The sequence below is a fragment of the Centruroides sculpturatus genome, unplaced genomic scaffold, assembly GCF_000671375.1.
Source record: "Centruroides sculpturatus isolate CEXI.00-Female unplaced genomic scaffold, Cexi_2.0 scaffold106, whole genome shotgun sequence".
Lineage (NCBI taxonomy): Eukaryota > Metazoa > Arthropoda > Arachnida > Scorpiones > Buthidae > Centruroides > Centruroides sculpturatus.
This window is the reverse complement of record NW_019384517.1, coordinates 259,404-272,930: the sequence shown is the minus strand read 5'-3', so window position 1 is coordinate 272,930 and position 13,527 is coordinate 259,404. Positions and strand designations below refer to the sequence as shown.

General features: G+C 27.9%; 1 protein-coding gene across 1 annotated transcript in view; it reads right to left on the bottom strand.

Moving 5' to 3' along the window:
• LOC111622618 (vacuolar protein sorting-associated protein 13-like) overlaps positions 1-13,527 on the bottom strand; it is a 435,263-nt gene that overhangs the window by 228,391 nt on the left and 193,345 nt on the right. The window contains exons 32-37 of the mRNA XM_023365028.1: positions 7,202-7,355; positions 3,773-3,936; positions 3,693-3,722; positions 3,448-3,601; positions 149-312; positions 71-74 (exon numbers count right to left, since the gene is read on the bottom strand). Of these exons, the coding sequence (XP_023220796.1) occupies positions 71-74; positions 149-312; positions 3,448-3,601; positions 3,693-3,722; positions 3,773-3,936; positions 7,202-7,355 (670 nt within the window). The remainder of the gene's footprint in view (positions 1-70; positions 75-148; positions 313-3,447; positions 3,602-3,692; positions 3,723-3,772; positions 3,937-7,201; positions 7,356-13,527) is intronic.

Here is a 13,527-nt window from a genome sequence, read left to right as displayed (position 1 = left end):
ACTTTATATGTAGATGCCTATACTTCAAGCTATAATAAAAACATTACAAGCAAGAGAATAGCTTGGCTACATTTCTATAAAAAAAAAAAAAATTAAGTTTAATGGTAATATATTATTATTAAATTTTATTTTAAAAAAATATCCATGCATTTTTAATATACCTGAAGATTCATCTTTAGCAGGTTTTGTTGAAGATGGGATAGATGGTGAAATTTCTGATAATGGCACAATCTGGATATCAAGTCCCTTCTCTGCAAGGTTTTCTGCTAACACTTTCATAACTGTACCATAATCTTCTTGACTAATAGTTACCTATTTATATTAATTTTCATAATTACAAAAAGCAATTTAGAAGTGTTACATTTTGTAGTGCAAATGTTTGGCGGATAATTCAATATTTTAACACTTTCCAATCTGTGAATGAGTCTTGCTTGTTCACAATTTTAAACAATATTTTATTGGGTTAAACTCATACAATACTAATGTAGGAAGTAAATTTAATGGATAAATTAAGAATAAATGATAATTCCAGGTTAGAAATACATAGTTCTGATGCCAAAACCAAAGAAAATCTGATTTAAGCTCCAATGTAAATCTTATGCTATTATATCAGACTTCTTTAAAATAGACAAAATATTTTATCTTAATTTTCAAACATTTCTTCCCTTTAATGATCATTCTGTTAGTTGTTTCATGTTAACAAAAGTACAAAGAATCAAATCCCAAAATATTATATATTATTGGTTCATTTTCTATGAATTTTTGAAAATAACCAAAACACCCCAGTCTGCATAGGCATACACAAGGATAAATGCCCAGTTTGGAAAGTGTTAAAATTATGATTCAATATATTGTTATTGTAAAATGCAAGTTGTTAAAATGCATTGAAAAACTCTAAGACATTGTAAATAATTTTTTCTATATATTTTAATTATTCTTAAATAATACATTATGCAGAAATTTTTGTTTTGAAAAGGCACTAGTTATGCACTTTCTCAGATAAGAAAATTTTTATAAGATCACTTCTCAAAAGCGTTACTTTAGTTTTAATCATCTTGAATCAAATTATAGCCATACCGTGATAACTTAATCACATCATTTGTTGTAGTGGAAATCCAAATTTCCACAACAACAAATGATGTTCTTTATTATCTTTAGTGAGATAACATAATTTAATACAACTAATATTACAAAAACTTTGAAGCACATTTGCAAAAAATTCAAAAATCATGCAAGTAAAATAGAAAGTAGGGAGCACTTCCATTTTCAGTATTTGTTTTATCTGTTTCAGTGGCATTGTGCAGTTTGGAATTTTTTTATCACGAAATTCCAGAGCAACTTTGCTTATTTTCATTGTTGTTCTATTTTCACACAAATATTTTAGTATAAAATGTAAATACCAGTACTGTATAAAGTAGACTCAATAACCTGAAACATATCCTCTTGAGTAACTTTTGAGTAATTTTTTTAAATATGAAGTAGATATATGAACTACAAATGTAGATCATTTACAATTACTAATAGGAAGTACTACACAAGCTGATTCATTGTATTACTGTTTCCAAGCATATCACACAGCATATTGTGATGTATATGTTATGGCCAAAGCCCAAAATCGGCCAAAGTGAGAAGAGTCCAGCCAATCGAGAAATGGCCAAAGTTGCTATAAATTGACTGGCCAATGTCCGATCTTTTCTTGATTTTGGGATTTGGCTGGCCAGTTTGCGAAATGGCATGGGATGATCAGCAAAAGTCAGAAAAAAACGTCATGAGCAGATTTTGGTGGGTCTGTAAAATTTCATACTTTATATTGATTATTAATTATAAATTACCAAATTCAATTATGTGTTATGCTTATTAATCATAATAAATTATCAATCTCTACCATCACTTGTTACAACAAGATATACTTTTATGAAATTTCAAATTACACATCATTTGTTATTTTCACATTTGCAGCTATTTGTTGCACACTTAGTAGTGCAATAATATATGTAAGATTTGTGTANAGATAAGAAAATTTTTATAAGATCACTTCTCAAAAGCGTTACTTTAGTTTTAATCATCTTGAATCAAATTATAGCCATACCGTGATAACTTAATCACATCATTTGTTGTAGTGGAAATCCAAATTTCCACAACAACAAATGATGTTCTTTATTATCTTTAGTGAGATAACATAATTTAATACAACTAATATTACAAAAACTTTGAAGCACATTTGCAAAAAATTCAAAAATCATGCAAGTAAAATAGAAAGTAGGGAGCACTTCCATTTTCAGTATTTGTTTTATCTGTTTCAGTGGCATTGTGCAGTTTGGAATTTTTTTATCACGAAATTCCAGAGCAACTTTGCTTATTTTCATTGTTGTTCTATTTTCACACAAATATTTTAGTATAAAATGTAAATACCAGTACTGTATAAAGTAGACTCAATAACCTGAAACATATCCTCTTGAGTAACTTTTGAGTAATTTTTTTAAATATGAAGTAGATATATGAACTACAAATGTAGATCATTTACAATTACTAATAGGAAGTACTACACAAGCTGATTCATTGTATTACTGTTTCCAAGCATATCACACAGCATATTGTGATGTATATGTTATGGCCAAAGCCCAAAATCGGCCAAAGTGAGAAGAGTCCAGCCAATCGAGAAATGGCCAAAGTTGCTATAAATTGACTGGCCAATGTCCGATCTTTTCTTGATTTTGGGATTTGGCTGGCCAGTTTGCGAAATGGCATGGGATGATCAGCAAAAGTCAGAAAAAAACGTCATGAGCAGATTTTGGTGGGTCTGTAAAATTTCATACTTTATATTGATTATTAATTATAAATTACCAAATTCAATTATGTGTTATGCTTATTAATCATAATAAATTATCAATCTCTACCATCACTTGTTACAACAAGATATACTTTTATGAAATTTCAAATTACACATCATTTGTTATTTTCACATTTGCAGCTATTTGTTGCACACTTAGTAGTGCAATAATATATGTAAGATTTGTGTATATACATACACACATATACAGTATACACACCTTAAACAATATCTTAAAGACATCAAGACATTAGAAATCAAGTGATGTCTTGATAAGTATAACACTTATGCTATAGATTACACTTGGTTTTGGTTTATTAGATTTAATTCATTTCTCCTCCTTATATTATAACTTAATTTATATAATTATAAAGTTGAATATAAATTACATTGCTAAAAATATGGCTGCTATTAAAATTTAAAAATTTTATTTGAATTTCATGACTTTTGATCTTGGTCTATAATGAAATATTTTAAATTACAAATTACATTTGATAAAAATTCTGACTACTTGACAATTAAATTTTAAAAGATTTTTGAAATTTAGATGAAATGGCTGAAATTCAATAAATTCAAACAATTATAAAAAGTATGTAATTTAATAATAAAATACTTACAGTTACAGCTTTCAGTTTCCCAGACACATCAATTTCTGGTTTATCTTTATGCCAATTAAATGCAAGATTTCGAAGCACACTTAAAGTAAATGTTAGAGGTTCCAGTAATAAGCATTCAGCAGAAATGCTTTCATTTTGATATTCTATTATTGCTCTAAAAACAGCAAAAGCATATTTTGTATTTTTAGAAATTAATTTTTACTTAAATTATTACAAGTCCCTTCTCTGCAAGGTTTTCTGCTAACACTTTCATAACTGTACCATAATCTTCTTGACTAATGGTAATATATTATTATTAAATTTTATTTTAAAAAAATATCCATGCATTTTTAATATACCTGAAGATTCATCTTTAGCAGGTTTTGTTGAAGATGGGATAGATGGTGAAATTTCTGATAATGGCACAATCTGGATATCAAGTCCCTTCTCTGCAAGGTTTTCTGCTAACACTTTCATAACTGTACCATAATCTTCTTGACTAATAGTTACCTATTTATATTAATTTTCATAATTACAAAAAGCAATTTAGAAGTGTTACATTTTGTAGTGCAAATGTTTGGCGGATAATTCAATATTTTAACACTTTCCAATCTGTGAATGAGTCTTGCTTGTTCACAATTTTAAACAATATTTTATTGGGTTAAACTCATACAATACTAATGTAGGAAGTAAATTTAATGGATAAATTAAGAATAAATGATAATTCCAGGTTAGAAATACATAGTTCTGATGCCAAAACCAAAGAAAATCTGATTTAAGCTCCAATGTAAATCTTATGCTATTATATCAGACTTCTTTAAAATAGACAAAATATTTTATCTTAATTTTCAAACATTTCTTCCCTTTAATGATCATTCTGTTAGTTGTTTCATGTTAACAAAAGTACAAAGAATCAAATCCCAAAATATTATATATTATTGGTTCATTTTCTATGAATTTTTGAAAATAACCAAAACACCCCAGTCTGCATAGGCATACACAAGGATAAATGCCCAGTTTGGAAAGTGTTAAAATTATGATTCAATATATTGTTATTGTAAAATGCAAGTTGTTAAAATGCATTGAAAAACTCTAAGACATTGTAAATAATTTTTTCTATATATTTTAATTATTCTTAAATAATACATATGTATAACAAATTATGTTATTATACAATTTTTCACATTTACTTGATTATCACACCTTTAACAGTTTCCATCTCATCGATAATACCATGACGTTTATGAATGATGCTTGAATTTAAAGATTGAGCATTTTCTACAGCTTTAAGAATTTTTTCTTTGTCTTTTATAATTGTTCTGATTGTCAATTCCGGTAGATCAAACTTCTTTGCCAATTCACAAATTTTCATTTTTGTATCAAAGTCTTTAACAATGTTAACTTTACATTCCAAAGATAAAGTTTTTCTTTTCTTGTTTGATGCAGAAGAATCAGTTCTATTTCGTTTAGATGACATAGTAGAGTCTCTCAAGTCTCCATAGATATAACAAACACAGAAATAAATAACACAAAATAAATTGTAGCTATATGTCGATTCCGTGTGACATGTCCGAACATGTAAGCCAAACAATAGTGTGGGGGGAGTAAGTAATCAAGAGTTGTGTGGAACTCAAACAAAAGATGAATCGACGAGATTTGAAAATTGCGTAACTCCGGGTAGCGTAAGTCGGGATAGTGTAAATCGGGGTAGCGTAAGTCGGGGTATTACTGTATAGCTTAATTTAATAAAGCCTAATTTTTTCAAGATAAGTAAATAATTTTATATTACCTCTTAACTCCTGTCTTCCTTGTAAATCTAGTATCATCTAAAATAAAATCAATAAGCAGGATTTCTGCTTGAAGAGAATTATCAGTCATAATTTTTCCAGACAATGAAATAGTTTTCAGTTCAATATAAGACAATGCTTTCTTATTATTTCGTTTAGTAACACCTTTATTCTGTAAATAAAAACAATTAAAAATCTTTAATATCCTAAAATTAATTAATGTGTAATAAGCAGTAACTCCTTAAACTATACTAGGATTTATTGCAAGAAAACATCAAATAGAATAATGTATAACAGGATGCAATCTTAACATTCTTATATAAATTTCTATTAAAGTAAACTGACATAAAAACAAGTTAATGTTTTAAATGGAACATTAAAAAAGGAAAGTTTAAAGATTCAAATATATCAAGTATTCATATAATTCAAAAACTTTATGAGAAAAAAAAAGCATTGTAATAAACAAAAAAATTATTGAAATGAAATATATAACAGTAATTTTAAAATATAAGATTAATTTTTTCCTTTTTTATTAATGAAAATTTAATAACTAAAGTTAAAATTAATATTAATAAAATCAGAGTTAATAAAATGAAACAAATATGAAATCATTGCATACAGTTAACTTGCTGTCTGTTTCTAATTTTTAAAAGGAAAGTCAGTTCCAAAACTTGAATACAAAATCAGAATTATTGGCCTCATGGTTTAAGATAGTCATAAAAATAAGGTGGCTCAACTATTGGGTTGTTTGAAAAGTAAGTTTGTTTTTTTTCCATGAAAAAAAACACAATATTTTTATAATAAACTAGCTTACCCGTCGCGCATTGCTGCGATCTCAGAAGTGATGAAATTCAAGCAAACTCGTTATAATAAAATTAAATTTTCATTTTATCATTTTTATTGAAATATATTATTATTATTCGTTATCATCGGGAAAACATTTCAAAGTGTCGTTTCAATTCTATTTATTTATTGGAGTGCTCGTGGATACACGATATTTTTTGTTTTTTCGTCTTGTGCGTACAGGTAACTCGGAAGGTTTTCCGACGCGTGAGCTGGCCACATACAGTTGTCCATGCGAGAAGCACGGATTCTCCAAATTTAGCCCACACACTTGCAGCGATTGTCAAAAGCGCGATATTCCCCATTNTATGGCCAAAGCCCAAAATCGGCCAAAGTGAGAAGAGTCCAGCCAATCGAGAAATGGCCAAAGTTGCTATAAATTGACTGGCCAATGTCCGATCTTTTCTTGATTTTGGGATTTGGCTGGCCAGTTTGCGAAATGGCATGGGATGATCAGCAAAAGTCAGAAAAAAACGTCATGAGCAGATTTTGGTGGGTCTGTAAAATTTCATACTTTATATTGATTATTAATTATAAATTACCAAATTCAATTATGTGTTATGCTTATTAATCATAATAAATTATCAATCTCTACCATCACTTGTTACAACAAGATATACTTTTATGAAATTTCAAATTACACATCATTTGTTATTTTCACATTTGCAGCTATTTGTTGCACACTTAGTAGTGCAATAATATATGTAAGATTTGTGTATATACATACACACATATACAGTATACACACCTTAAACAATATCTTAAAGACATCAAGACATTAGAAATCAAGTGATGTCTTGATAAGTATAACACTTATGCTATAGATTACACTTGGTTTTGGTTTATTAGATTTAATTCATTTCTCCTCCTTATATTATAACTTAATTTATATAATTATAAAGTTGAATATAAATTACATTGCTAAAAATATGGCTGCTATTAAAATTTAAAAATTTTATTTGAATTTCATGACTTTTGATCTTGGTCTATAATGAAATATTTTAAATTACAAATTACATTTGATAAAAATTCTGACTACTTGACAATTAAATTTTAAAAGATTTTTGAAATTTAGATGAAATGGCTGAAATTCAATAAATTCAAACAATTATAAAAAGTATGTAATTTAATAATAAAATACTTACAGTTACAGCTTTCAGTTTCCCAGACACATCAATTTCTGGTTTATCTTTATGCCAATTAAATGCAAGATTTCGAAGCACACTTAAAGTAAATGTTAGAGGTTCCAGTAATAAGCATTCAGCAGAAATGCTTTCATTTTGATATTCTATTATTGCTCTAAAAACAGCAAAAGCATATTTTGTATTTTTAGAAATTAATTTTTACTTAAATTATTATTAATAATAATCATGAAGATTGTCTCAGATTTGAAAAAAATTTTAGACATACAATAGTATTTTTCTCTTAAAATCTTTTCAAACTTTTGAATGGAAAACTTAATTTTTTCTATTAAAACAATTTTAAAAATAACTTGTCTTTGAATTTATTATTACATATACAGTGGAACCTCGGTATATGACCTTAATCCGTTCCTGATGTTTGGACTTAAACTGAATAGGACATATACCAAACCAACCTTTTCCGTATAAAGTAATGTAAAAATGATTAATCCGTTCTCATGTAAAAACAAATGGCTGGCTTTAAACACCTCGCTTTCCTGGCTAGTTCCTGCTTGATTTTTCATCAGATCAGCATGTATCTTTTTAGCTTTCTCGCAAATAATTGCTTCTGATACGCTGTCACCAGCACACTGTTTTTCAGTTATCCAAAGCAAAAGCAATTTCTCGACATGATCTAATGTCTTTGATCTCTGTTTAGAAATTGATTTAACCCCTTTCGCAATGTTAGCAGATTTAATAATGTCTTCATTTTTCACGATTGTCAATATCATCATTCTCGGAATACGGTATGCAACAGTTAAATCTCAAACATGCATGCCACCTTCATATTTCTCAATAATCTCTTTTTTCAGTTCCATTGTGATTCTAGTCATTTTTTTAGTTTTCTGTTGCTTTTCATTTACATTTTTGCTATTCATAGTTAATAAAAATAATAAAATTTTACTTACAAATTAAAATCAGAGGAAATTTAACAAAGTTATAAACTGTGGCACTGCAAACATCTAGTCTGGTTTAGTACTGATACTCATGCTACTTGTTCATAGATGGTGTGTATAATTGAATTAAGTCATGTACCGAGCAAAATTTGTTTCGTCCAAACAGGACGTATTCTGAATTGAATGTATTCTAAAGCAGATGTATACTGAGGTACCACTGTATTAAAATTTATGAAGTTGCAGGAATATTAATAATATATAATGATATAGAACATCCTTGTACCATATATCCATGGATTGTCAATGCATGTCAGTCTATCCAGGGGAGACCATAAAATCATGTATTTCTGAATGATAAAAACTGGAATGCTATTTATACCAAGCTAATGCCAGCATGCCTATTTAAGTGAGGTTATACATCCCTCTGCAGAGGATGCATGGAAAAAACAATTTATGTCACATGGTGTCTCATAGTTTTAATTGTAAAATTGTGAAACTGCCAGCATTATATCAAAAACTACAACTATGTTTAATTTCTGCATTTTGTCTTCTTTCTAACAATATAAAACACTTGTGGAATGATGAAAGTGCTTTTTTTATGCTTATTATATTATAATTTGATCCAAAAATGCAAAAATAAATCATATGAAATTTCACAAACTCGCTGTAAATTATCTCAATTTACACAAACGAACATCCCTTTTTTGTGAAATTTAAGAGAAATGTGTTATATTTTGAGGTTGGGATAGAATTACCCTTACTACTACTATTAATACTAATGCCAATAACTCACTAACTGTTTTATTGCACTGTAAACAAAAACTCTTCCTGGCTGTAAGTCTGTCAAATTACAATGCTATTACTTTATTGTAATCAAACAAATGTTTTCTTTAACATTTAATTAACAACTAGTTTTGTTAGATCCAATTAAGTTTTTTTTGTTACAGTTTAACCTGCATGATAGTAACACTGGGTTTCCAGCATGCTAGTCTTTCCCAGTTATATGCAAAGTGTTGGTAAATCTGCAAAAATACAGCAACACTTGTAGCAGAATTAAACAATCTAAATATATATAATTACTTGTCCTGACTGATTGACTGACTGGGTGACTGATTGATTCATCATTGCCCAGGGCAAACTACTGAACCTAAAGAGGTAAAATTTGGTACACAGTTAGAGTACGTCATTAAAATGCACACTAAGAAGGAATTTTTCGAAATTCCCCCGCAGGGGGAGAGGCTTAACCAGAAAAAAGGCTTCTACTGTACTATTTTAGATGCAATTTTTTGTTTTTAACTGCAATTTAGTAGGCTATTCCATGCGAATGCACACTAAGAAGGGATTTTTCGAAATTTCACCGCAAGGGGGAGAGAGAGAGCATTAAAGCTTACCAGAAAAATGGCTTCTACTGTATTATTTTAGATGTGATTTTTTGTTTTCAACAACATTTAGTCTTCATTGAGTGCTTAGGTGTATTAAATTGACAACATTTCAGACATTGTTATAAATATTTTTATATATTTTGATTTTTTAACCAAATGTTTGAACTGTTTTAAATTCAAATTTGTTATTGCATATTGGTTCAATTATAGAATGATTGTAAACGTTCCAGAAAGTTGATCAAATTGAAAACAGTTTGTTTGATTCTCAGCAGTAGATGTTATATAACAATTACTATGGTTGTTGAAATACTGAATATAAATGGTGTTCGCTTGCAAAATCCGCGCGGGCAAAGTCGCAGGTAACAGCTAATATAAAAATAAAACTGTTATATGAATTATTATAGAAGGACTGAAAGTGATAACAATCCAATAATTTTTCTTATTAATACTTTATGTANTCTAGCGAATATGGTTGGTGTGATAGCACATCCCATCTAAGTTATAACAGTTTCTGATGAGTTACCAAACTTGTGTGAAATTTGACATCATCGTGGTAAAACACTACACCTGTTTTGTTGATCAATTCTGGCCGTCTTTTCTGTTTGCTGATATTACTCAATTTGTTTACTCGATTGCAGTACACTTTCGAATTAATTGTTAAACTGTCTGGTAAAAGCTCCAAAAAAAAATTTCCTTAATATCCCACCAAATAGAGCATTTTTCTTTAAGAACTCGTGGAATTCATATATCAAGCTTTGAAACGAAACCAATTTGTTTCAAGTACTCATAAACAGTTCAATTTGACAAATTTAATCTATTAGTAATTTCATGTGTTGTTATTCCACAGTTTGCTTCAATCGGTATTTTTATTTTGTTTTCATTGGCTTCAATTGGCCATCCATAACGTGGTGCATCTTCAATACTGAAATTGCGAGAACGAAATTTTGTAAACCAGTTTTGGCACTGTCGTTCTGTCAATACATCTTCTCCATACACATCACACAATTTTTTTCTCACTTGAACAGCATTCTTACCTTTTCGGTAATAAAAGAGCAAAATATGTCGAAAATGCTGCTTTCGATCTTCCATATTTGATGAAACACAAAAAATAAACAATTGCACAAATTTACAGAAAATTTTTTACAAATAAGCCTTAAAATGCTAGCTGTCAAAATATATAATGATAATACGGTTTAGAATACAACTAGTGGTAAAAAAAACTTACTTTCCGAACAAACTAATAATTTTAAATTATATTCAAAATTGATTTTTTAGGCATTCCAACCTATCCCCTCTAACAAGAAACCTTGTAGTATCTTATATCTTTACATGTATAGCATTATATGGATCGTTTTTCTTTATGGAATGTGTGTTTCTATAACAACCACATTCCAACTGAAATTTTGCTTAAAACAATTCATTAAATTTACACTGATTTTTTTAGCAATACATTTAAATTCAATAAAATAAATTATTTCCAGTTGTATGACTCATTTAAGTTTCTTACCAGATCTGAAATTCCTTCATATAATGAAAGTGAAATACTTTGTAACTCCAAGCCAAATATAATTCTATCATAAATTTTCTGAGGAATAAGTTTTGAAATTTCAATATCCTTTTTGATAGCTATAAGGTAAAAACAATTGTATGATTACATGTAAATATCAATACTTAAACAAATTTCATAAAAAGAATTGTAACTATTTATTAAAAGCTCATTGGAAAAAAAAAATTTTTTTCATCTTTTTGTTTATAGTTTATTGATCGACGTTATTAGTATTTTAGAAAAATTATTTTCTTCCTTTTTATTCGATTCATAGGGAGATTATTGCTCGAAATCCTTACTCTTCTATTAAGACATTCCCTTAGGAAATAAATGTGCAGCTGGTGAATTTCTGAGCTTAAGCTAAACAAACGGACAAAGTCCCAGAGATTTGATGAATAGTACAAATAAAGAAAAAGAAAAAACAGTAGAAAGTTAACAAGCACTAAAATACTGAAACGGTAGGTAGGATCACAGAAGAAAGGTCACCAATCGATCATAGACAATTTATCATTCCAGAAATGGAGAATTAGTTTGAGCCAGTTTTGCAAGTCATAAGTGTCTCTATGTTGAAGAAATTCGACAGTCAACAAACGCGCAGAGGCGAATATGATTTCATTTCTTAAAAATTATCCAATGTTAAATCAATTTTAAAAAATGGACTAAAAATGGTAAAACACAGTCCTGGTCGGTTCGAGTCCGGAGTTGAGTGGAACATTGGTGTTCGTTATGGTACAAATTTGCATGCACACAATACAGGAATCATCAGCTAGGCAATAGCCTCCATCGATATCATTATATTACGCCTGGTGTTTTTAAACATGATTCGATATGCGCAGCTGTGCAATTCCAACATCTATGACAACGATACCAGCAGTTCGCTCTTGTTTTTATTACTGCATTATTCCGAGTTTCTGCTAAGGTATGAATAGAGGCTACTTTTTCGTGTCCCACTCTGTATTTGCGAATTAGGCTATATTAAGGACATAATTATACAGAAACATTAAAAATCTGGATAATTCAAAAACCGTTTTTATTAATCATTTTGTAGATGATAACTTCTTATTTATTTTTTAAATGTTTTTTATTATTATTTTCTATAAAACTTAAAAAATCTAATTTTCAAATGAATGAATGAATAAATCATAAAAATACTAAATAAATAATGAATTCTTGATAAGCTGTTTAGAAAATAATTGTCAAAGTTATAAGAAATAACTTTTTAGAATATGCAAGGGATTACTTTTTACATCCGATATAATTTTGTATTTAAACCAACAATAATAGATCTTTAATACAGAATTTTATTATATTATAATAATATACATGATTTACAATACATAGATAAAATAATTAAATGCAAATATCATATGATACAAATTTCTATTGTTTATTGTTATATTAATTATTCTTATTTTTCTTTTGAGTACGAAAAGACAAATTACAATTAGTGTACTTAAGCTTATACCAGAAATCAATAAATTTAATATCTATTGCTTTATTTCAGTATTGGAATAGGATGTAAACAAAATATGAATTATTTTATATACTGTATTTACTTTTATATAAGGAAATGTTTTGTTTTCGGAAAAAGTAATCTGCTATAAGTTTTACTGCGTAAAATTAAATAATTTTTTGACTAAAATATTTATTTATTTATTTATTATTAAATATAAAGTTGTTGTTATAAATTTATTTTGCCAATTTTAATACGTAATGCTGTATAAAAAATGAATGCAATTTTAGATAAAATGAGATTAACTTAAAAAACTAATATTAGAATTTTTATTAATTTTTATACAAGTTATAAGTAACCGTTTTAAAATATTTCTGATTTTTAAATATATTAAATGCAACTTTTCTTTTTGCAAAATAAAACTTATAAGTTATTATTATTCTATTTGATATATTTTTCGTTTTCTAACACTTTTTTCTTGCTTTTCCTATTTTTTTTATTACCAGATTCTTCCTTTGTATTTACTTTACTGTTGCCTGTATTTTTAACTATAAATTATTTTTGACAGATGAAAGTCGATATAATCGATATTCTTTACTTTTAGACTACTGAAAAATATATATTTAAATAGTTTTTCAATACAGTTATTTGACGTGATTTTATTATTATACCCGAAATTATTCGAAGTGTTTACACAGTCTTACATAAAATATAATAATTTTTACATTCAAAATAAACATGCAAAATAAATATACATATACTGTGTTAGTGTTTACAGGAATGTTTGGTTTATTTTTATATCCTTTATTCACGTTTTCACTAAGATGCCTGTCAAACTATTAAGCAGAATAAAGAACTGTCAACAGATTTTCACTTGTATATCAATAAATATTTTAGTTTATTGAAAACCATCGTTAGTCATGCGTTGATAATAATCGATGCATTCTGAAGTGATGCATATAAATAGTTAAACTTCCGCTGTAAGTTTCTTCAATTTATATACACAATTTTAT